General features: G+C 50.3%; 1 protein-coding gene across 3 annotated transcripts in view; it reads left to right on the top strand.

Annotated features, from left to right (window-relative positions):
* Window positions 1-2,525: 2,525 nt before the first annotated feature.
* Window positions 2,526-24,357, top strand: part of UBE2F (ubiquitin conjugating enzyme E2 F (putative)) — a 46,861-nt gene continuing 25,029 nt past the window's right edge. Inside the window, exons 1-4 of one of the 3 annotated variants that reach the window (XM_004475821.4) lie at window positions 2,578-2,712; window positions 6,419-6,551; window positions 15,093-15,122; window positions 19,145-19,210. In XM_004475821.4, coding sequence (XP_004475878.1) covers window positions 6,434-6,551; window positions 15,093-15,122; window positions 19,145-19,210 — 214 coding nt within the window. In that variant the 5' untranslated portion in view covers window positions 2,578-2,712; window positions 6,419-6,433. Of the gene's footprint in view, window positions 2,713-6,418; window positions 6,552-15,092; window positions 15,123-19,144; window positions 19,211-24,357 lie in introns of all 3 variants that reach the window. The other 2 variants (XM_004475822.5, XM_004475823.4) reach the window with 2 other exon arrangements.

The raw sequence follows: 24,357 nt of genomic DNA, 5'->3' as shown, positions 1-24,357 counted from the left end.
CTATCAGCATCCAGCCTGCTGGTGCTAGCTGGCCCGGGACACTGCCATCCCTAGCACTTTTCCTAAGCCCTGCCCACGCCTTGGGAACGTGCCCTTTTATTACTCGGTGCTCAGTTCCTCAATTTGAGCGAGCCTCCTATTTCCTCTTGGGGGCCCTGGCCCGCGTAGAGGGTTTCTTAGAAGGCGTAGAACTTGCCTCGGGCGTGGAAGGACCCGTTGGATTTGGGAGCGGTAGGAAATCAGGGGAGCGGTCCCTGGCGGGAGGAGGACGTGAGCAGAGGCACACAGTGCTCTCCCTGGGGTGGGCGAGCCAGTGCGCTCCTTGGCTGGCTGGCAGAGGTGACGGCAGGAGCTTGTCCATCAGCAACGGGGCTCCGCCTGAGGCAGCAGCTTGGCCCAGCAGAACCCAGCCCCGCGGCAGAGGTCACTTTTTCTGCCCAGGAGACCCTGCCTTAACCCAGGAGGTAACCAGGCCACCAGGTACAGTTAATAAGCTGGCTGACTTTCCTGTGCTGACGAGTGCCAGAGCCTGGGCTCTGCAGGGCCACGTCCCCCGGGTCAGACAGCCGGTGGCAGGCTGGGACAGTGCCCGGATGGTCCTGCAGTTGTGCCCAGGGGTGGGCCTGGCAAAGCAGAGAGGGGACATCTCCTCTTGCATGCCCAGATGGACGCCCTGGGGATGAACATCTGGGGAACTGCCCCTTCTGAGGGAGGCAAGCAGACCCCTGGTGGGTTGCCCGCCCCCCGCCCCTCCTCTGGCATCAGCACCCTCTGGGAGGTCCACGATGGAATATCTCTTCCCCACCCCCCACAGGGCCACACACAGTGGGGATGTGACTTGAGCCCGGCCAGTCCAAGTTCCCAGGGATTGAGCAAGTGGGCCAGGTGCCAGCCCCACGGAGGCACTGGGGAGGACACAGAGGCCAAGACTCAGAGGGAGCAACAGAGAGCCAGAGGCCTGCAGGCAATGAACCCCTGCCTCCGTCCCCAGGCTCCCAGGGCCGACCTTGGGCTCTGCCAGCATATCTGCAGTCTTCCGGTTCCGTCTCCTTTTGTGCCTAAGCTAGTGCAGGCTTGGTGAGGAAGCGGCTGTGGGTGATGCGTAAGTCACTCACACAGCAGAGGCCTCCCTGGCACAGGGCCGATTCCTGGTTAAAAGACTAGGGTTCAAAGTCCAGGTCTGCCATGTTGGGCAAACTACCTAATGAAATGCCATGCTTTGTGGAGTGTTGTAAGGATGGCGCGGGATAACCTAGTAAGCCCTAAATAACCCTTATGAAGGCAGGCCATGGCTTCACGGAGCTGGAAATGGCTTTATCGCTGTCCTGCTTCAAGCCCCCGTCTTCTCTCTCCAGGACTCTTTGCACCAAGCTCATGCAATATTTATCCAGTGGACGAGTTTTAATCACCTGTTAGGTGCCAGACCCTGGGACTTGCAGGGTGGGAGGGGGCACCAGGAAGGGGGAAGCACGGGGCTCCCGCAAAGACACAGAGGGGGACCTGCACAGGCTTCGGGGGGCTGGGGCAGGGAAGGCCTCTCTGAGAAACTGGTGTCTAAGCTTAGGAAAGCTTAGAAGTTAATCAGGCAAAGAAGGGGAAACGTTCCAAAGCAGGCTTCGTTCTTATCCAGTCCTCCAGCTGGCCTCTGCCCCAGAGCTGAGGCCTCTTTCAGGAAGGAAACCTTAGATTGTCACCCACTGCTTATTTATTTTTTTAATTTCTCGCCCCGGCCCCCGTTGTCTGCTCTCTGTGTGCATTCTTTGTGTCTTCTGTGTACGCTTGCACCGTCCACCCCACTGTTTAAAACTTTCCAACACGACTTCTAAAAACACGATTCTGACTCCTTCGCGCCTTCTTCCCGGTCTCGGATGGACCCTCCAGCCGCCCTGCCTGACCCGAGGGGTCTATTGCCCATTTCGTGGCAGGCGCAGGGTGGAAGGAAGAATTTGCACCCAACAAGCCAGAAATGGAACACGTCGAAACTGATTTTAAAATTCTTTAGAAACGTTTAAAGAGAGAAAAGTAGGCATAAAAGGCAAAACCAAGACAAAAGCACGGAAGGCCCCCCAGCCCGCGCAGGCTGCCGAAGCACACAGCGGAGGCCGCCCCGCCCCCTCCACTGCAGGCCGCGGGGCGCAGCCGGGGCGTCAGCTCCCGGGCACTTTTGGGGGCACACAGCGGGCCGCCCCCACACGGAGGCTGCCGGTGCCCGCCCGGCCGGCGCCTCCGCACCCCCGGGTCAGCTCAGCCCTCAGTGGGCCCGCGGGCGAGGAGCGCCCGAAAAATGAATGGAGGGCAGGGCGGCGGCCGGAGCCCCCGGCGCCGAGGCGCGCAGGCTCGGGAACGACCCCCCGGGCTTCGGAGCCGCCCCCCGGCCCCGCCCCCGGCCGCCCTGGCCAATCAGCGAGGGCCGAGGGAGCTGCGCCGGCCGCGCCCTCTGCCAATCAGCGAGGTCCGAGCGGCCGGCCGGCGCACGCCGCTGTTCGCGTGTCAGGCTGCAAATAAAGTTCTTGCGGGACTTTGAATTTTTTTTTTAAAGCGCCCGCTGCCGTCGCCGCCGCCGCGGGCGAGAGCGCCGAGGCCCCGCCCCGCCACTTCCGGTCCCGCCGCCCCGGAGCCGGTGCGCCGTGAGGGGCCGCGTCTCGCCGCCGCGCCGCGGGCCGGGCATGGTGTTGGGCGCCGGGCCCGCCTCGCCTGTGTCCGGGGGCCCAGGTGAGCAGCGCCCGGGGCGCCGGGCAGGGCCGGGGGGCTGCGCCGGGGGCCGGGGGGGGGGCGCTGCTCCCGGGCGGGCGGACCCTGCGGGGCGCCCCTGGCCGCCGACCCCCGGGCCGCGCGAGGCGGGTGGGCGCGGAGGCGAGGCAGCGCGGGCGGGCGCCGCGGGCGGCGTAGGCCGGGGACGCTGGCCTGGCCGGGCCGCGGAGGAGTTGGCGGCGCCGGGGGCCGCCGCGCCGAGCACGTACTGGGTGCGGGGCGCGGCTCGCCCACCGCACGCCGACGCCCCCCTGGTGCCCGCGGGCCGCTCGCTCCCTCTGACGGAAGGGGGGCGGCTTCGAGCGTCCTGCCCAAGGTCACCGGCCCCCCGCGCCGCAGGAAGCGGGCCTCGAACGCCGGCCGCCCGGCTCTCGCCGGGCCGAGGAGCCGCGCCGGGCCGCGCGAGGCAGTCCAGGTGAGGAGCCGCGAGCCCGGCGCCCGGCCGCCTCACCTGCCCGGACGCTGCGCCGCAACTGCGGGCGGCCGCGGCTAGTTTGGAAATTTTACCGGCGAAGGGAGGACATCTTGGAACGACTGATGTACCCCAACGTCTGGGATTCTAGATCAGGTCCTGCTGGCTTGTAATCTTGGGTGTGGCCTTGCCTTCCAGGGGCTCAGTTTCCTTATCTGCCACGTGAGGGGTTTGGGCGCGCCCCTCTGCATTCCCTCCTGCGCTGGAGTGGGATCTGGGTGGCGTGGAGTGGTTAAGAAGCCTTGGCTTCTTGGAAGGGATGTTGGAATCTGGATAGGGTCATAGGAAAAGGGCATCATTCCATTCCTGCGTATGAGATTGAATAGAAGCTTCCAGAAATGAGCAGGGTGGTGGTGGGGAACATTGAGGAGGCTGGCGTGCCTGGTGCAGAGGATTCTTGGCCGAACGGGGGAGCCGGGGGTGAAGGACTGGGATCCAGTACAGGGTGCGGGAGGGGATAGGTGGGAGAGACTTGTGAGGACGGCCCCCTGGGCCTCCCTGCAGGCAAGGTGGCAGGTAAGGCAGGAGGGTGCAGGTTTATCATTTGAAAGTAGAAGGGTGGGTCAGCCAACCAGGAGGACTCTGGGGACTCCTGAGCACTGGCATTCTGAAGGAGGAAGTTGGGGTGTGGACTTTTTTGTGCCATGTTCTGGACCCTTTGACTGGACAAGTCAGGTGTTCACTGGTGACCGGCAATTCCATCTGTTATGCTTGGATTGGGACCCCTCCAGGGCAGTGGAATTGTAAATGAGGTTTCCCATGCCATAAACTGGTTGACCCCTGGTGTCCCTGCAGGGTTGATGTGGCCTGATTTTGCCACTACGTTGAGGGATGTTGAGTATATATTACCTGATGATAGGACTAGTAAAATACCACACAAGAATTCTCTTTGAACTTTGCAAGCAAGTCCTACCCAAGGAGGAACTTGACTGGGTAACTTGTGGAATTGAGAGACTGAGCAGCCATTTAAAATAGCTGAGCTGCTAGTGAAAATGCCTTAGTCAGAATGTAGTTTGCAGGAAAGGGGAAGTTTAGTTGTAAACCAGGTCCTCAAGAAACGAAGCATATGGAAAAAGGAAAAGAGAATTCTGAAGCAGCTGCTGGCATTCAGCTAACCTCTTGACAGTCTGAAGAAGTATTTTTGTTCACATCCCATTATATAAATTTATTTTAATGGCTATGGGAACATTCCCAAGTTATGTCTTTGATTTATCCCTAAAGTGGAATGTGGTAATGATACAGATGATGGGGAAGTGGTCGTCATTATGCATTTGCTTTCTTAGAATTTTCAGAAAGTAAATTTTATTTTATTTCCTATGGACAGCGATACGCCAGTGTTGTTTTCATTCACACCTTGCCCAGTCAGTGCCCATTGTGTTTCATTGAGGTCCCTTGTTGAAGGGCACACCACGGGTCTGACTCAGTGGAATTGAATGTAGTCCACAGAGAATTCATTGTGTGCTGGTGGGGGGAATGTATACAAGAAGTAAGAAGTCCAGTCCTCAGCCTGCAGTGGTGTGGGCAGCTTTCTCCGTGTGAGCGATTGCTCTTGCTGGATCCCCGAGCAGGCTCTCTGGGTGCCAGGCCTCAGAATGTCTGCCTGGAGGGACCAGGCATGCACCTGACCCTCGCTTCTCCTTGGGGCTCTTTTAATGGCTTTCCTTAGGATTTGCCTGCTGAATGTGCCCTACACGCATCGTGCTTTCAGTTGGTAATTTTTGCCAGGTTTGCCTTCCTGGCTAAAAATCAAGCAGACCTTTTGTGTTATGTCCAGTTACTTCTAGCTGACCCCATGTGTGAGGGATGTGTGTCGTGGCCCATCAAGTGACTGACTGTGTGGCAGGACCCTTGTACTGGCCTGGGCTCTTGACCGTGGGACCACCAACACTGCTTTGTGGCCATCTTCTTTAGGGATGCCTGACCAGATCCCTCCAGGCCGGAGGGGTGGGGGGTGCTGTAGGCAGCCCTGCCTTCTCCAGCTCTCTTCCCCCACCTTCTCCCCTTGGGAAGTTACCATGTGAACGGGCCCCATCACTCCCTGGCTCTGGCTAAGCTGTGAAGATGTGGGTTTTGTTGGGGCCTCTCTGTAGATCTAGCTGGGAAGGTGGCATGGGAGAGGGGAGAAGCCCCAAGTTGGGACTCTAGGGGGCAGTATTCTTATATTTGGCTTTCAGAATCTTGGGCTCAAAGTAAAAGTTCTGTGCTTCAATCAAGTGTTTCGTCTGGAATTTTTAGATGTTTTCTGTTGTAAATATTCAGAGTGGCAAGGAATGGAAATGTGTCTGGTGGCCAATATTTGTCCTCAAAAGAAGGTCCAGAGTTCTTTTCTGTAGAGGCATATCAGATGAATGGCAGTTTATTCTTTAAAACAGAAGGCAGACGCTGACAAGAATATGAGCAGACTCAGAAGAACACACAGCGAATGGACACAGAGAGCAGACCATTGGGTGGCGGGGAAGGGGAGAGAAATAAAATAAAATTAAAAAAACAGAGGGCAGATTCCAGAGACTAATGATACTTACTGAAATTGAAGGTGTTTCTTGAGCCCCTTCCTCCCAAGCAGTCCATGCCTTACCTGTTTGATCCTGCTTTCCCTTCCCAGTGAGCTTTCAGGGTGGAACCTGAAACGTGGATTGGAAGCAGCTGGCAGTAATTAGAACTTAATCTTGATGCTGACTTTACCTAACACATAAATGAAACACAAAATATATAAATGTGAAATGCTTATTAAGGCGCTCACACCGTCCTTAAAGGAAGAAAGAAATTAAATGCATCGTGCTGTCCTCCTCCTCAAGAGGCTGGCGACGGGCTCGGCACAGGGGCTGTACCCCAAGTGGGAAAGGCAGCCTCGCCAAGGTGCTGAGGCCACGTGGAACCCCGCAGCAGTGGCGTGCTGGTTGAGAAGTTCTGGAGGGCCCCTGGACTGTGAGCTCCATGGGGCCTTGTCACTGCCACCTCCCAGGGCCTGGCACCCTGTTGGTGCCCAGTAAGGAATTGTTAAATGCATGCTTCTGCTTTAAAAATGAGGGCTCTAGAGGTTGGCTCAGAGATGACCCCAACTTATTATGAGATAATCCAGTTTTATTTATGCACCTCACGTGTAGCGAAAAAGTCAAAAAAAGTGCATGTTTTTCTCAGGGTCTACTCATTGTCTAGAGACATGCTTCTTCACCCGGTCATCTGCCTGCTTTTCAGGGAAAGACAGCAGGAATGCTCACTCTGGCGAGCAAACTGAAGCGGGATGACGGTCTTAAAGGGTCCCGGACGGCAGCCACAGCTTCAGACTCCACTCGGAGGGTTTCTGTGCGGGACAAGCTGCTTGTTAAAGGTAAGGGTCATCGTGTGAGCAGTTTGTGTGGCATAGGCCAAAGCCAAGGTTAAATGGAGGCTCTTGGGATACAAAACAGCCTGTTGCCGGATAGAAATACCTGTTGGAAAATATTTTAAAACGTAGCTGCTTCTTGCTTGCCCTGGAAGGACTCGGTGCTGTGCTGACACTAGAAATGCTGGTGGCAGGGAAATGGTATTAGAAGCCTGGTGTGTCTTATACACTTGGAATAGTCTCCACGGGACCTGCAGGAACACTTGTGGGGAGAATACGGCCTGAGAGCCAAGAGGGCGCAGCTGGGCCAGGGCTGCCATTACCTGGCTGATGGCGGGGGACAACGATGTCTTCCTTTCTTCCTGGCTTCTCGCACCAGAGTTCACCATGTGTAAAGGGAGGGTTTGAGTTAGTTCATCTCTTAGGAGCCATGCAGGAACCGTTTTATTCCGGTCATAAAACTAAGGAGATGCTCGTGCACAGTTAGTTCTCTTCCCAGAATAAAGATGTGACTAATGCCCTAGAGCTGCAGTCATTTCTGCTCTCCAGGTTGCTGGGGAAGCCTTTATCCTTGGGAGGGGTTTATATCACGTGGATGTATTAGGTGAATGTGCGTGTGTGGGTGCGTTTGTGCGTACATTTTGTACACATTCATTGAGTATGCTTTTATGCTTGCTTGATCATGAGGACTACAGAAGATGAAGAAGAAACTTTATAATTTGCAGGACTTTTACTTTACAACGTGTTTATATTTCTTAAGTGTATAGCAGCTAGAAAGCAAGGAAGGGCTAAGCAGTCTGTTAGACCTGCCTGCTTTCATGTTTTGCTAGGAGGACAACATGGGGAATACTGATACTTGTATGTCCTCAGCCGAACCTAAGGACAGGAGAGCTTGTGTGTTAAATGCAGTGTATTCATAGAAACAAACCACTTCTGAGCTTGGGGAGGAAGGGATTTGGCTGGCAGGGACTAAAATAGCCTAGTACTTCCTTGTTTTCCCCCCAGCCCCTGGATCTTGAGTTAGAGCTAAGAAAGATCAGCATAATGCATAACTGGTTGAAAAAGGAATAAGAATCTTTGTCCTCACTGAGGGAGCCCTAGATTGTGTTGAGAATCTGTCACAGGCCCTGCAGGTTCATCCTGGGACCAAGAACGGCTTCCGGGCTTTTGTCTGCAGGAACCGGCAAGCCAGGTGAGGTCTGGACGTGCTGGCCTCCATTGCGCTGGGGACTTACGGATGGGGAAGCAATGCTGTGCAGATACAGTGGAGCCCATGGTTGAGGGCGTGGTGCCTGGACCAGGAGTCAGGGTTATTTGGACATGGGGTGGAGGTGTCAGCTAACACCCTGGAGTCCAGAGGTCTGCTGCGGTGTGGGTGAGTGATGGTCTGTTGAAAAGGGAATGCAAGAGAGTAAACTGGGCCTTTATCAGCTGGGGGCCTGGGAGAGCCAGCGAGTGAAGCCCCAGCCCTCTGGAGGCAGGTGCTTTGGCAGCATTGGAACTAATGGCCTTAAGCATGCCACTGGAGCTGCCTGACAAGAGTGCGGCCTGGGTGCTGGCCCTGGGAGTTTGGGGTAAGGGTCAAGGGGCGCAGGTGCTGGCTGCAGGCTGAGGAAGGAGGTGGGAGGAGGCCCTCCGTCCCTCCCAGCAGTGTCCTTTCTGCCTGTGCTGCCTGAAGGTCTGGCATGGGGGCCAGCGCAGGGGGTGACCTGGAGTGACCTGCTTTAGGTGCACGTTAGCCTTGGAAACTCTGGAAAGGTATTTAACTCTTTGATCCAGATTGCATCCATTCAAGGTAAAAAGGCGTCACTGTCATGGGTGACAGAAGCCAGCTCAGTGCCTGACAGGTAAGAAATGCTTCATGAGTGCTGGCATCATGGTCCCCCAGAGGTGGGGGCAGGGCTGTGGCAAGTCCAGCCCGAGCTTGGGCAGAGGTGGAGGCTTACCTGGGGGAGGGTCTCCAGGACAGGGCTGCTGCCCTTCTTGTGGGCTGGTGGTGATGGAGGGATCTGCCCGTCCCAGGGGTCCTGCTCTGGCCCTCGGGGGGGTTTCTGAGGGACCCTCCCATCAGGGAGGCCCTGCCAGACTGTGTGTGTGCCTGGCCAGGGCAGCTTTCCTGCAGAGCAGGTGCAGGGAGGGGCGGTGGCCTGGGGTTCAGACCCAGTGTCCTCAGGGCTTCCTGTGGGTGACCTCATGCGGTGACCAAGGCAGAGCCCCTGGAAGCAGGACTTGGCGCAGGCAAGAGAGTCCCCTGGGTGGGATGTTCAGGAACGGGGCCGGTAGGGAGTGCTAGCAGGAAGACAGCACAGGGTGTCCCTGTGCTCCTAGGACTGCAGTCCCTTCTGGACAAGATCTCCCTTTGAGCGATTTGAGGAAAAGTGGGTCGTTTGGAGGTCAGCAAGGCTGGTTCCATCAGAATTGCCATCCTGGGCTGTGGCTTTGGCTCAGGTGAGGATGTTGTTCGTGATGATCAAAACCTAGTAGAAGATTTTGTGAGTGTGCCTTTGGGACTTACTGTCAAAGCCTGGGCTTCCTGGGAGTGGGGAGTTTGGCATGCAGGACAGTTGTTAAGAAACACCCTGGGATCCTTGGCGAGAGTGGGAGAGACCGGGGGTGGGGGGGGGTGGAGCTGTGACTGAAGGGCAGCCATAGGCCCCCCTCGGGTCCCCAATCAGGTGAGGTGGCTGGGCTGTTTTACTCCTGCATCCGTGAGCTACGGGGTGGGGGCTATCCTGGGAGGGCTGTGACCTTGGGCAAAGGTCTCCGCAGCCCTCCTGGCCACAGGAACACCACCCTTGGGCACTATGTTCCAGTGACCCCCAGCCATGAGACAGGCGGCCCGGCAGGAGAGTGCAGAGGCCAGCAGGCAGAAATAAGTGTTTTAATGGGCCCATTGCCCTGCCTGACCTCTGTGGTTTGGGATCTGGCCTGGCACAGATGGCGGCAGGGCCGGTTGTCCCCAAGTGGGGTGGCCTAGTAGGCCACTCAGCCCAGGTGCCCGTTCTCGTTCCTGGAGTGGTGGGTCCAGTTCTGACAGCGACAGGAGGCAGGAAGCAGCCCCCAGACCCCAGCACAGGGACATGGCAGTATAGGACAGACTGAGGGCTTCTGGCCTAGGGCCAAGGGGTACTGGCTGCCTTATACTGAGCAGCTGGGGGCCTTGGGGAGAGAGTCCTGGTGCTGGCCAGGCCCAGTGGTTCAGGTGTCTCTGTTTTCAGCCACAGGGCAGGTGGCGCTGTGTTCCCAGGGGATGGGTGCGGCCCTGAACCTGGTGGTGCTCCCCAACCCACCCACCCTCCCATAGCTCTCTGCAGAGTTACTTCCTTGCCTGTCAGAAATTGGTTACTTCTCATAGGATGGTTAGCTGAACGCATGTCTGTTTCCCTCTTGCTGTTTCGCCAGTTTACTCAAGAAACATTCTAGTGTATGCTCCTTCCCAGCCTTGTGTCTGACCCCCAAAGACCTCAGGGGGCTCTGGGCAGGCTGCCAGGAACCTTTTGCCTCTGTTCGTCTACCGCCAATGTGTACAGACCTGGGGGACAGGGCCGTGGGCAGCCTCTGCCATCACAGCGCCCGCTCCCAGTGTGCTTCACTCCTTGGCGTGCTCTCTTGGCGCTCTCTGCTTCTGGTGGTGCGTTCTGGTGGGGGGCTCTCTGGGCAGTGTGGGTGGGGGTCTGAGTGTCTTTTCACACCCCAGGGCCTCTGAGGAAACAGGGTACAGTTGGCTTTGGGCTCCTGGAACTGGCCTGGCCTGCCGGGTGCCCGCCGGGCCTTGGCAGTGTGTGGGGACGCTGGGACGAGCTCCGTGAGGGGACCCTGCACCTGCTTGCGTGGGGGCCCCTTGCCCTCCTACAGCTGGTGCACCACAGTGGCCTGCTCCAGACAGGTCCTGAAAAGTGGGCAGAAAGAGAGCCATTTGTTCTCCAGACCTGCTTCCTCCTGCTCGTGCCGTGCAGAGCTTGGGGCAGGGCGCAGGCCTTGGCTTAGCCTGATGTCTGGGTTTGCAGGGCAGTGGGCAGGGCAACCCGACAGCACCCCCAGGTGTTCTGAGTGGCCGGCAGGGCGGGGGGTGTCCAGCGGAAGGCAGCAGCGGGGGCTCCGGACGCCGGCGTGTGCTCCCGCGGGAGCAGGGCTCCCTCCTGGCAAAGCCAGGCTCTGCCTCCAGATGCTGCCTGGTGTCCAGGGGTTCAGACTTGCACCCCCAGGGTGTGAGTGCTCTGAGGCCTGCGCTCTGGAAAGGAAGCTCATAGACCAGGAGGTGAGGTGGGGCCCAGGCCCCGTGGTGCTCTTGGACTCCTGCCTGAGCTCTGTGGAGCGGCTCCTTCCTGTGGTTCAGGGTTCCCCCCCCGCCCCGGGCAGGGGCACCGGGAGGGGTGCTGGGAGTGCGGAAGGGGGCACTGGAGGACCGCGGTGGAGCAGGTGGAGCGTTCCAGGCAGGCAAGCAGTCTCAGGCGTGGCTCAGGCGAAGGAGTCACTGCTCTCTGCTCTGCTTGGGCTTAGCTGCCCGAGGAGTGGAGCTGGCTCCTGGAGAGAGCCTTCCTCACCTCTGCGTGGTCTTTGGAATGCCGCGGGGAGGGAGGCTGCTCTCACCCAGGCCCCCATCACCACCACCCCCCGGAGCCACAGCCTGGTAGCAAGTGGGGGGATGGGCGCAGGAGCTGTGGGCTGTGAGCAGGCACCGTGAGTGGCTGCAGCAGAAAGGGGTGAGGGCACACCTCGGGGCAGGCTAGGCCTTGCGGTAACCAGTGGGTTTGGTAACCCGGGGTTTCTGGGCAGTCTTTCTTCAAGCGGGCGCCGTGGTTGGGGCTTGAGTTAAAAAGGAAAAGCCCAGTTTCTCAGAAGGAAGCTGTGCAGCCACAGGATTGTGCAAGGTACCAGGTGCCTGGCAGAAATGCTGTCCGTGGGTGGCAGAGACGTTAGCAGTTTAAAAATACCCCATTCCTTGTTACCTAGAGGTGAGGAAGTACCCTTGGGGGCGGGCAGGTTTTGGGGAGAAGAGATTTGCCAAGCGTGCAGAGCCATTTGCTTCTTTCTTTGGTTCTGGAATTCTCGTTCCCGATTCCAAAGTTGATAACCCTTGATGTTGATGGATTATTGCTCGCGTCATTGGGAGTTTAGGAGAAGGACTTGTCGTTTCTCTACCTGCCCGAGAGGAGCAGTTTGCCCTGGGCTGACCTAAATCTCAGGGGTCTTCATTGACATCCTGTGCCCCAGGATTGTGCCCGGTGCCTGCGGGAGCCTTGGCCTGTGGTAGGGGCTCTTATAAGGGGCTGGAGCTGAGGGCCCTCATTCCCCTGGGCTGCCTGTCCTGAGTCCCACTGAACACTGAAGTGCAAGGTTAACACTCATTTTTGGGCTTTAGGTTCTAAACTGTGTGTGGAGTTATTTTGCATTGAAGAAAGTAGAACTTTCTATTAAATTCATTTATGGGAAAAGCTGTGTGTAGATATTAGCATGGCAAAAATGGTCTGCAGCAGTATACAGTACCTGGGCAGATAAGAGAATTCTTGGCCCACCTACAATGTTCCATGTAATTGATCTGGGATAGGACTGGCTCATCGGGATTTTAAAAAACTCACCAGGTACTGGATGGTGGTGGTGGGTACATGGTACAAAACTTATTAAAAAACTTTTGAATTGGACACTAAAATGGGTCTGTTTTATGGTATGTAAATTGTACCTTTACAAACCTGTTCAAAAGAACAACCCAGACTCTCCTCGAGGCCGTAATGTACATCCAAGATTGAGCCACTGCCACCACCAGCCCCCTGCGCCTCCTTGCCCCCCACATCCCCATCCGCAAGGGTGAAGGGCCCACTCTGGTGTGTGTCCACCATGATTTGCCCAGCGACTCCCACCTCTCCCATACTGTAGCCCTTTGCACTGGTCGGTGGCCTTGCCCTCCTCCTGTCCCGGGTCTTACCTCTTGTGTCCACAGCCACTACACTGTCTTCTCAAATGTTTCCCTTCCATCACGTGGTCCCTCCTTAGTCCACAGCCACTCGGCACAGGTTTTTGTTTTGTAAAGCTGGACAATTGCAGGTGGAATGTGCCACCACTTAGGGTGGTGCTGGGCCCCTACCACTAAGCAAAGCCAGAGAAAGCCAGGGTCCGGCAGCAATTTCAGTCTCAGCAGAAGGGCCCTGGACAGTTCCTTTTACATTCTGATAAGCAGAAATATAGATGATAGTATAACAGTCTGTTTGAAAAACAGTGTGATTGTTATACTATATAATACACGGATAACTTTTTTTTTAATGATGGGTGTGAATGATTTGAAAAAATGTGCTTTTCACTGTGGTCGGAAGGCCCTGCGAGCTTGGGGCGGGGCAGGGCCTTGGCCCTGGGCAGAGGACCCCACAGGCTGCCAAGGCTCGGCCGGCCGCCTTTTCTTGAGACTCGCCCGCGCTCAGGCAGGGCCAGAGCGGCTCCCTTCGCCCCAGCAGCCACACTGAGGAAGTCAGGACTGAGGATCAGTGCGGTCGGTGTGTGACCCTGCACAGGGTCCTGCTGGTTTTGTGAAGTGCGGATGTGCTCATGTTCCACAACTCAGGACCTCCAAGGAGGCGGGCCCAGGCCTGTACTTAGTCTCCGGTCCTGCTCCTCCAGTCGCATAGGAGGACGAGGACCTGTGACTCTCGTCCCCCCACCCAGCTCCCCTGGAGGAGATGTACTCCTCTCTCCCTGCGCCGACTGGCGTCTTTCCTTCCCCGCCACCCATTCTGGGGCCCCCTTCCCAGTGCCTGGACCCTGGAGCTGACAAGTTGAAGGGGCCCGTGCGCTTCCTAAACCCTTGGCCTCCAGCTCCGCAGGCCTCCTGCCCTCCAGCTCCACTCTCCTGCCCTTCCCGGCTTCTGGACGGGGCTGCACCTGCTGTACCTGTGCTCCGACCACCTGCCTGCTCCTGACGGTTTCTGTAAGCTGGCTTCCATTCTCTCCACAGGCTTTCCTGCTTGAGTGTGGTCAGAGGGCCTGTGTGTACCCATGGCCTTTCCTAGGCTCCTCCTGGAGCCCCCGTGTGCTCCGACTGAACCTTCACCTGTCCCTCCTCCTCTCCCACCTGGTTGTCATCTGTCAGTCCCTCTCCTTTTCCTCTGCTTCCTGCCTAGGTTGCTTTCTCTCCCCTCTCCCCTTGGTTGGGTGACGGTGTGGGTGCCATCACTCCTCAGGGCTCGGTGCCCGGCCCTGGTAGCTGGCCCAGGCCTCAGCAGCTTGCCCAGCTACTTGCTGGGCCGTTCCCCCAGTACCCCCATCTCCCTCCAAGCCAAGCCCGGCACCGCTCAGTGTCATCTTTCCCTGCCCTCTGCCCACCCCCCACACGGTGGCCGGATCCCTCCAAGTCTACCTGTTTGCTCTCGGCAGCCTTTCTCCTCGCTCTGACGTTCCTTGTTGCCTGCCGGTGCTGCCACAGTAGCCGTCTCAGAGATGTGGCCTCCAGCTTCGCCCTTTCTGGAGTCGTCCTCTTGAGGCAGAGCTTAGAAGCTAGTCACAAATCTCCCATGGCTCCCTTTTGCCCACAGAATGCAGATAAGAATTCTACACCTCATGCCCCTGGCCCTGCCCCTGTCCTGGCAGCCTTATCTCCCACAGTTCTGCTGTTTTGCCTTTTGCTCTGACCACACTGGATGCCTCTGGGTCTTTGCCTTTTGCTCTGGCCACATTGGATGCCTCTGGGTCTACGCTTTTGCACATTGCCAATTTATCTACTTAAAAGACCCTTTTTTACCACCTCTTCAAGACTAAATTCTGCTTATTCTTTAAAGCCCAGTTCAGGAAATTTCTCTGTCCTCAGCGCCCATGGCTGGAGGCCCCGACCGCCTGCCTGCCCAGCCATTTCTGCACGTGGCCCCTCCCCACCACCCCTTGGTGCCACAGCAGCATTGGGGTCAGGGCTCTGTCCTGGCAGGGTGGCTGTCAGGAGGCGGTCTCCGCTGGGCCAGTGAACGTTGTCCCCTGACACACTGGGTGAGGGTGTGGCTGCAGCGGGAGACGGGGTGTTCGAGAGTGAGCCCAAGCCGGGCATGCCGGTCTTGGGAAGCAGCGGGCAGGAAGCCGTGTCGAGACTGCCTGGTCCAGGAGACGGGGTGGACCCCAGGTGTCAGGTATGCATCAGGTTGTGACTTTTTACCTAGAGGTAATGTCTATGTTAATTTGAAGTGATTTTCTTTTATGTGAAAGTGAATTTTAAGAACAGTGACTGCACTGGTTGACACTGTGTTTAGATGCAATGAGAAGGCTTTAAAGTTGGGGTGGACCCCAGGTGTCAGGTATGCATCAGGTTGTGACTTTTTACCTAGAGGTAATGTCTATGTTAATTTGAAGTGATTTTCTTTTATGTGAAAGTGAATTTTAAGAACAGTGACTGCACTGGTTGACACTGTGTTTAGATGCAATGAGAAGGCTTTAAAGTTAAACTTGAGGCCAGGGGTAGGTTTCAGGAAGCCTAATTTGTGTTCTCAGTGTTCTGGAGGAAATTGCCAATTGAGAACTGATGTTTTTATGTGTAGTAATTGACCCTTATTAACACTAATCTCTTTGTTTCTACAGAGGTTGCAGAACTTGAAGCTAATTTACCTTGTAAGTATAGCATCCCCAGTCAAACATTAAGTACTGTAAAATAATTGGATGGAGAAAGCTTGTTTTATGTTTTAATAACCTTGCATAGCCTGCTTGTCATTGATGTTTGGAATGAATTTTAATTTTGTGGAAAAAGGCAGCAGAATTTCTTAGAGGGCTCACTGAGAATGAGGTGCCACCGCTTCATGCTTTCTGCCTCCCTGGTGTGGCCGGAGAGATTTCTGCTGGTGCCTTCCACACTGCGTTCTGTCCCGTGTCCTTGTTGGAGGGGAAAGGTGTACACGTCAGCAGTGGGCAGTCCTGTCTTTGTTAGCGATGCTGCCATCGCGAGGGGCAGGAAGCTGCGTATTTGTCATGTACCGTTGTGCCTGAGGTCAGAGGGCTGTGCTGTGTCTTAGCTGACAGGTTTCCTCACTTTGCTCCATCTTTCCTGCCCCGGCATGGAACCCAGGACAGCCCTCACCGGAGCATGGTGGGCTCAGAAAAGCTCGTGTCTTGGGCAATTAACTTGAGTAATACGTGAAATTTTATTTTACCTTTTTCTATCATTAACCTTCCCCCCATCAACACTTTTTGGGTCTTAAGAACATCAGGATCTGAAAGCATTTACTATTTCAGTATTTTTAAAATTCTAACTTTTTATCATAATAGTTTAAAAGTAGTTCTGAGGCTATTTGTCAATGTTCGACAAATTCTGTAAGTGGGCCCCCTGGTTTGGGTGAATTCCACAGAGAATTTAGATTTTGATGTAGATGAGAGTTCCCATTCCAGCCTCTGTCTGAAGTTAGAAAGATCTTTCAACTGGTTGTGAAATCAGTTTTGTAAGTAGGACCCAGCGATTTAAAAGATAGTCATATAGAAAATATCAACGTACATTTAGTATAGTAAGAGAAAGTACACATTGTTTCTTGAAGTTATTTTTAATACATATTATTTATGTATGGGTATAAGGAGTTGTAATATAAAATGTGTTTCTTTGGTAGTTCTCAGTCAAAAATGTCTTGAAAGCTACTGGGTTGCTTGACCTCAAAATTTTTCCATGTGCTCCCCTGTTCAAAGTATGGGAAAAAGTCTGAATCATTTTATATAAGCAAGCTATACTTATCAAAAGTGGGCAACTCGTTATTCTGAAGAAACAAGGAGCCACCAAAGAATAAATTTTCAGTGGCTTTGGGCACTTCTGACGTCACCTGCAGAGGCTGCAGTGACTCATTTCCATTCATTTCTGGCTCTTCCTGGAGTTAGGCCAGACCTCGCAGGTTCAAGGCAGGGCTTCAGGCACAGTCACAAGATCAGGGGCCAGGGCCACATACACTGATGGCAAACTGGCTGCAAATTTAGGGGTTCCCATCACCCCCTTGGATTCAGTCATTTGCTAGAATTCACAGAACAGACAAAGCGCTATACTTAGGATTATAGTTTATTACAGTAAAAGAATAGAAATAGGAGAGGCCCAAAGAAGAGACACCCAGGCATAGGGTGAAGGCTGGGAGGGTCTCAGGCACAAGCTTCCCTGCCCTCCATGTGGAGCCAGGACGTGTCACCCCCAGGCAGGGATGCTCCCCACACTCCCAGCGTTTCAGTTTACAAGGAGTTTCCTGACTGGGTTTGGCTGGTGGGATTCATGCCCACCTGGTTGAACTCTTATCTCCAGCCCCCTCCTCCTCGCCCCTGCAGGTGGTCCAGCTTTCCTATCCCCTCGTCACATGTTGGCTCTTCGGGTGTAGTTGGCACCTCCTGCCATCTCGCTGGCATAAAAGCTGCCACGTGTTGGAGCAGATGTGGCTCTAGTGCTTGAACACCGACTTCCCACATACGAGGTGTCCCAGGTTCAATCTCTGCCCCCGGAACCTCAAAAAAAAAGAGCTACCAATATGGTCTTGGGCCCACTGTGAATAGCAAAAGGTACTCCTTCGCAGGACATCTCAGGCAGGAAGAGGTCTCTCCCAGGAGTCAGGACAAAGGCCAGATCTCTCTTCGGAAATCAGATTCCTTACTTTGCACTAACAGTTCTCCTAAAATATTTACAGAGACGAGCAAATGCAAATAAATTAGATTGTAACTTGACATAAAGCCGTGCTGCTCTGTAATTATTCAGAGCTAATTTGGAGCTCTGTATGTGCACGTTTATAGAAATTTCTCTGTTTGCAAAAACTGAATAATGGTTCAGATCGATCAAAATAGCTGTAGATTCTTAGGTAACCCATGTAGAGAACAGGCTTAATTCTGGAGTTTTAATAAAGCCTCTGCATTGAACTAAAACAGAAGCTGACTTTTAACCTTTCTTTAGAACTTGACCTTTTTTTTTTTGAACTTTAAATTTTGATAACTTTAAGTAGTTTTATTGTTACATAATCCACCGTGGTAATTCCTTTACTCTTGAGTAGTTTTCTGGTGGGCCGATGTGTTTCCAGGAGTCGGTTTCTCACCGGAACCTTTAAATAAAAGGAGAGTGTTGTGTATTAAAGACAAGAGGAGGGAGCAGGTGGAGCTCAGTGGTTGAGCACCCGCTTCTCATGTATGAGGTTGTGGGTTCAATCCCAGGAACCTCCTAAAAAGAGAACAAAGGATGTTACCAACATCAACTAAATCATTGACACTTTTCCAAACTTGTAGTCATATGTTTTGATATATACGTTCTCTAGAAAAGATGGAATTTATCTTTTCAAGTCAAGATGAGGAATATTGTAAGTTATTAAGTATTCCATACACAGTTCCAAATACGGGGTTAGGGGAAAGTCTTGAACCCATTGGCCCCTGTTTCTTTTAAAAATTTTTTTTTTTTTTTTTTAGGAAGTACCAGGGATTGAACCTGGGACCTTGTACATAAGAAGCAGATGCTCAACCACTGAGCTACACCCACTCCCCTCTTTCTTTTTAAAATAAGGAATTTGACCACATAATCTCTAGGACCCTGTCTTGTTCTTCTAGACTGATATATCCTTCACTTCTGTTATGTTTTTCTGAAAGAGTCATAAAAACAAAAACCCTGCTAACAACTCTCTGCTGCTTCCATTAACATATCTCGGTCTCCCTTAGCTAAAATGTTTATGAAGTAATGAAAGGAAATGAGGCATCATTGCTTAGGGGAAAGAGTCATGAACTAGTCACTAATTTGGGAACTAAACTTGCTTCTGCTGATCATCACGCAGCCCCGGGCTGCTTGCCAGAGCTTCTGGACCTTCCTGTCATCTCAGTTGAGGATGCTGGGCTAGATGGGCTCTAAGGCCATTCCCAAGTCTAAATTTGAATCATCTTATTTTTGATAAAAAATCTTATCATTGAGAAACTGAGCAAATATTTTCGGTGGGACTTACAAGAAATAATGTCTATAGTGACCTAAGTAATTTAGCACAGTATTTTCTGAGTTTGTAGCCGAATACAATTTCTGCAGGCACGCCTTCCTTGGATATTTACGGTTTTGGGGTATCATTTATTTGAGGGAGGCAGATGTGGAGTATGGCAAACTTCCCAATGTCTTGGTGAACATTTTCCCCGTGTTTACCATTTTTACCAAGTGAGCTCCTTCTTAATATGGCACTCTTCTTTGTAATTCCACTTCCTTTGGTAGGTATGGATGGTTATGTGCCAGGTGAGCAGACTCGAAGTTTGACCTGAGTTCTTTCCTGTTTTTTTTGCCCTCTGTTTATTTATTCTTGGCCTACGTATATTAACCTTGATGGGGTAGACAGTTTCTTCTTTTCAGAATAAAGTAGGGTAGCTCTTAAAATTAATGGGAAGGCCTGTTTAATGACCATTTAAAGGCTGAAGGAATACACCTCAATTTAGAATTAACCAGTAAAAGGACATAAAGAGGAAAACACATAGCAAAAATCACTGGTTGCAGTTTTAGCATATTGGCACAATTACTATCAAACACATAAGAGGAGCTCTTTCTACTTAGTCCATAAACCATATCACTCATCCGCATCGTTAAAGTTTGCACGTGTTTCAGAGTTAGTCTCAACATAATGGACTGTTGCTAGTTATCAGACCTCCCTGACAGGCTGTTTCTTTTGCAGGTACATGTAAAGTGCATTTTCCTGATCCAAACAAGCTTCATTGCTTTCAGCTAACGGTAACCCCAGGTAATACTTTCACACTTCAGTGTTAGCATCCTTCTAAACAGTGCCTCTTAAAGACTGCCCACATCCGTAACCTTTGGCTTGACTTGTCCACTCTAAACTTTTATTTAAAAGTTATAATGCTAGTGACCATCCATATGGGACACCACATAGTCAAATAAAGCATGGAGATGTTAACCCTAGTTCTTCGGTGCGCACCCCAGGAACCAGGCGCACATTTTACATGGCGAGCGGCGTGCGTTGGACATCGTCCCTGGTTTCTGATGCTTACTTGGCCCCGAGGCAGTGGTATGGCCTCTGTGAAACTGCTGAACCTCCCTCAGCCACAGCTCAGCCATCTCTGGAGTGGGATCACACAGGACCTGTCTCCTCGGAGGCTCATGAAGATGAAAGATGTGTGAAGGGCTTAAGCTCAGAGTCTGGCACGCGGAAGCAGGCAGAAGGTTTCCAGCTGCTCTTGTGAGGACTGATAAGTGTTGGTGTTTCGTGCCAGGGCCTCCTAGTTTGTCGTAAACCAACATTTTATATTGGATTTCAGTTTTCAGGGGACAACTAAGTAAATTTTGGATTCTAATCTCCACGTGCACCCAAGAATGGTAACATACTTCTCCTTGGTCAAACTGGAGCAGGAAGAGGCAAGACTTGAGTGGTTTTAGTTAAGTGCAGCTCCAAGAGTTGCAGATTCCAATGTTCTGAGCAGTCCCCTTCCCTCCCCCATGCCTGTGTCTGGGAGTGGGTGGCAGCCTCTACCCAGCCAGTCAAGAGGAGAAAGGCGTTTTGTGGAGGAGAGCTAAGGTGTTAACTTTATCTGGGAATGGGAAGGGAGAAGAGAAACTAAGAATAATGAGTCACTAGCTAATTAAAAAGTAAAGAAAATGCAGAATTTCTGTAAGTGATAATGAGCCTACTAGTAGCCATGGGGAGATTGGGTTTTCTGTAGACGGTATTTTATTAATAGTAATCAGGAATCTACATCTCACATTGTGCTTGAAAGCTTAAACTTCATTTTTAAAATCTGTGTGGTGGCTCTGCAAACCACTCTGAGACAAAAGAGAGAAATTCGGAGTCTGGGGCCGTTTCCTCTAAGGTGGGGAGAGCACTAGGAGATGGTTTGTACTGGACTGTCCAGAGTAGTGGGCATTCCACATGCCTGGCATCAGATACACTAATGGTGTGAAACTTGGAAACAGTGACGTCTGTAACTGTCCTTTTACCGCCTTCCTAAAGCACATTGCATGTTTTTAATGCGGGGACTGAGCACACATCCATGCCCCCCTGGACCCTCTCAGCCAGCGTTATGAGTATCATCTACAGTTCAGTAATCGAGGGGCTTTCGGGAGCTCCTGTAGTGACCAAGGGTGGGTCTCTGTTTACCAAGCAGGCCGTGGCACAGGTGTTCCCCTCTGTCTCTGCAGGGCACCTTCAGTGTTAGTGGCCTGCTGCTCTGCCCTGTTGCCCAGGAACCAGCTTTGTGGTTGCTCTTTGTCACACAAAGTCCTCTGTAGATTTTTCCAGACTCATCACTGTCTTACGTGATAGAGCTTATGGCAGGTCTCATGTGAAGTTAAGTTGTACTGTTATTTTTTTATTGAGTTGCATGAACGTTGTCATTCTTGGATTATGTATATGACAGCATCTTTCATGTTTAAATTCTTGTTCTTGAGAAGGGAGCACAATTATTTGTTCAGTTTTGATATTCACTGTTTCAACTTTTTAAGGTAACTCGTGTTTTGGTCCTGAGAATACTTAATATATTAATATTCTAGTACTTCTCTTCAGTAACAAATGCACATCACAGTTGAGCTGTGTGCTCAGTGTGCTTGGTGGACATGTCTGTGTGCCCTACTTTGTAGATGGTTCTGCCCTTTGTTAATAAGGAATGGATGGCAGAGATCTGCCAATCCTAAAAATTTGCCTAATATCAGTGGTTCTTAAAATTTTTTTGGAGAGGTGCTACTCTTAGTATTGAAAAAAATTACAGACTTAGGAGTAGTAGTAAAGCTCTAACAATGTATATAGCAAATGGTAAGGAAACTGGCTCATTCGCATCCAGTATTCCTGGGACTGGGTCTGAAAACTTGATAATACAGATGGTCTAGAGCAGGGGTTCTTAACCTTTTTTGTTCCATGGACCCCTTACTAAATGTACACTAGACTGTATATTATTTAATAAATATATCACACCCGCACGAACATGTCCCCATGAGAATAATGGTTTTTTTTGTATTTTCAATTCAAGCTCAAGGAAATCTTTGCTTGGACCTGATTAAGAACCCCTGATCTAGACGTTAGGAGAGTTAGGTTGAGAAATTGTAACTGCTATTAAATTTAAGGCTTTTCTTTATCTGGCTTTTGCTAAAGGCAGTGTAGTTCTTATGCACACTTGACAACATATTCATAATTTTGTTTGTTTTTGGAATGGTCCCTATGCTTAGGAAAAAATGTACTCTTCAGAGGAAAATGGGAGTGTAATGTGGTGATAGAGGAAAAGAAAGGAACTGAATTTAAAAAGTAAAGTTTCTCTTCAACTCAAGAGAAAGGTGAAGCAAAAGAAAACAAAAACCTGAAGACTAGCTGAAATAAATAGTCCAGGGAGTCTTCTGTGAAGTTTGTGGAACTTTGAAAACTGGAGCAGTTCAGTGAGTTGGCCCAAATTCTTGAAGACCTTTCAGCCTGCCCTACTTTGGTATTTGTAATGTTTGTCTCAGGCTGACGGAAACATGGGCTTGAATTACAACTTTTTAAAAATTTCAGGTTTTGCTTTCTAAATCAATTTCACTTGAGGTATAAAATTACAAACAATAAAATATGCTGATTTGAGCTGTTCAAAGCTTGATGAGTTTTGGAAATTTATACACCTGTGTAACCACTACCTCAGTGAAGATACCTAACATTTCCAACGTCCCCCAAATTCCCTTCAGTCCCTTTGCAGCCATTCCCATCCCACCCCCCAACTGCAGCTCCTCTCTGAATCTAGTCTGTTACTATAGATTAGTATTCTCAGTTCTTAAGTTTCATATAAATGGAGTCTTATGTATCTTTAATTTTTAAGAGTCATCCATGTGGTATATGTTTATTAGTAGCTATTTTTCATTCATTGTATGGATATATCAATTTATCTAGCCTTGTACTGATGGACACTTGTTTCTAATTTTTGGCTGTTATGAATAAGACTGCTACGAGGATTCCTGTATGTGCCTTTATGGATATATTTTCTTCTACAGTTCCACTGCAGAGCGGAATTTCCAAGTCATAGGAAGGGTCTGAATGTATGTCCATTGTCCAATACATGAGCTATGAATATTTTTTTCCCATTCTGTAGCTTTTCTACTAACTTTTTAGAATGTTATTGTTGAGAAATATTTTAATGATGTCCAGTTCATCAATTTTTTTTCTTTGATGGTTAGTGTGTTTTATGTCCTTTCCAAGAAATCTTTGTTAAACTCTAAAGTTGCATATGTATTTTCCTGTGTTTTTCTCTAGAAGTCCATGATCCATCTTGAATTAATTTTTGTACATAGACTGAGACGGGAGTTGAGGTTTATTTAATCTACATAGATATCCATTTGTTCCAATAACATTTCTTAAAAAGACTTTCTTGTCCTCATTGAATTACCTTGACAATTGGTTAAAAATCAGTTTACTCTATGGATCTGGTCCTGCTCCATTGATCTCTATGTTTATTCTTAGGCCAGTACTGTACTGTTTTAATTGCAGCTTTATAATTAGTTTTGAAAATAGTTAGTGGAGGTAGTCAAATGTTGTTCTTTTGAAAAATTGTTTTGGCTATTGTAGGTTCTTTCAGTTTCCATGTACAATTTAAAATCATCCCATCAATTTTTACCAAGGCTGCTGGGATTTTGATTGAGACTGTTGAATCTGTAGCTCAATTGGGGAAGACATGACGTAATCTTCCAGTCCAGAACATGGTAAATCTCTCTATTTATTTAGATCTTTAATTCCTCTGAGCAGTATTTTGTAATTTTCAATGTATATGTTTTGTAAATACTATATTTAAATATTTCTTAGTTTGATGTATTGCTAATGATAGTTTATAAATTTCAATTTTCATTTGTTTGTTACTAGTATATACATACATAATTGTTTATAATATATTGATCATGTGTTCTTTGACCTTGCTAAATTCACTTATTTCTAGTAGCTTTTTTGTAGATTCCTTGGGATTTTCTATGTCCATGATCATCTCATCTGTAAAGACATTTTTACTTCTTTCTTAATGACATTCCTTGAAAGAAAATGGTTATATAGGGCTGGGAAAGATAGAGGGATTAAGAGGTAACTGACTAAGGGATGTGGAATTTTTCTTTTTGAAGTAATGAAATTGTTCCAAAATTCTTTGCAGTGATGAATGCACAACATTGTTATTATACTAAAAGCCATTGATTATGCACTTTGGGTAGATTGTATGGTATGTAAATATATCTCAATAAAACTGCTTAAAAAATTAGCGAAGCTGACATAAATATAACAGGTAGAGACCTATATCTAGTAAAGAATTTGAATTCATAACCATCAACTTTCCCAGAAGGAAAACTCCAGGTTCACATAACTAAACTGGTAAATTCTAACACATATTTAAAGAAAAAATAATACCGGTCTTCATAACTGGTCCAAAAGAATTTTCTGTCAAAGAATTTGGCCATTTTACCTAAGTTGTAGAATTTATTAATAGAAAAGTTGTCAGAATATTCTCTTTGATTTTCTACCAATGTCTGTAGTACCTGTCTACTTTTTCACTTCTGATATTGGTAATTTGGATCTTCTCTCTTTCCAGATCAGGTTAGCTTTACCTATAGTTTACTGTTAATAAATTAGAGTTTCGGACACATATAATTTATACTCTCATTCTTGCTTTTTTCTAGCCTGATTTTTCATTTTAGGATAGAGATGACCATTATGAGGGAGTAAAGTTGAAAAGGAATAGAATCTTTCCTGGTATTCCCTTTTCTTTCAAGTAATCCTAATTCTCTTTTTATGGTCATGGAAGTGTGATGTAAGCTCTGAAGACAGCCAGTTATCTGCCACAACAGCATCGTGTAACTTGTTTTGTCAGGAAAAGTTTCTGCTGCTTCCTTCCTCCTCCTGAGAACTCTGGAGCCTGATGCTTCTTGGCTCACTGTGCTTCCTGG

Source organism: Dasypus novemcinctus, chromosome 7 (assembly GCF_030445035.2).
Source record: "Dasypus novemcinctus isolate mDasNov1 chromosome 7, mDasNov1.1.hap2, whole genome shotgun sequence".
Classification (NCBI taxonomy): Eukaryota; Metazoa; Chordata; class Mammalia; order Cingulata; family Dasypodidae; genus Dasypus; species Dasypus novemcinctus.
The sequence above is the reverse complement of the archived record's forward strand: the minus strand, read 5'-3'. Positions and strand labels throughout refer to the sequence as shown.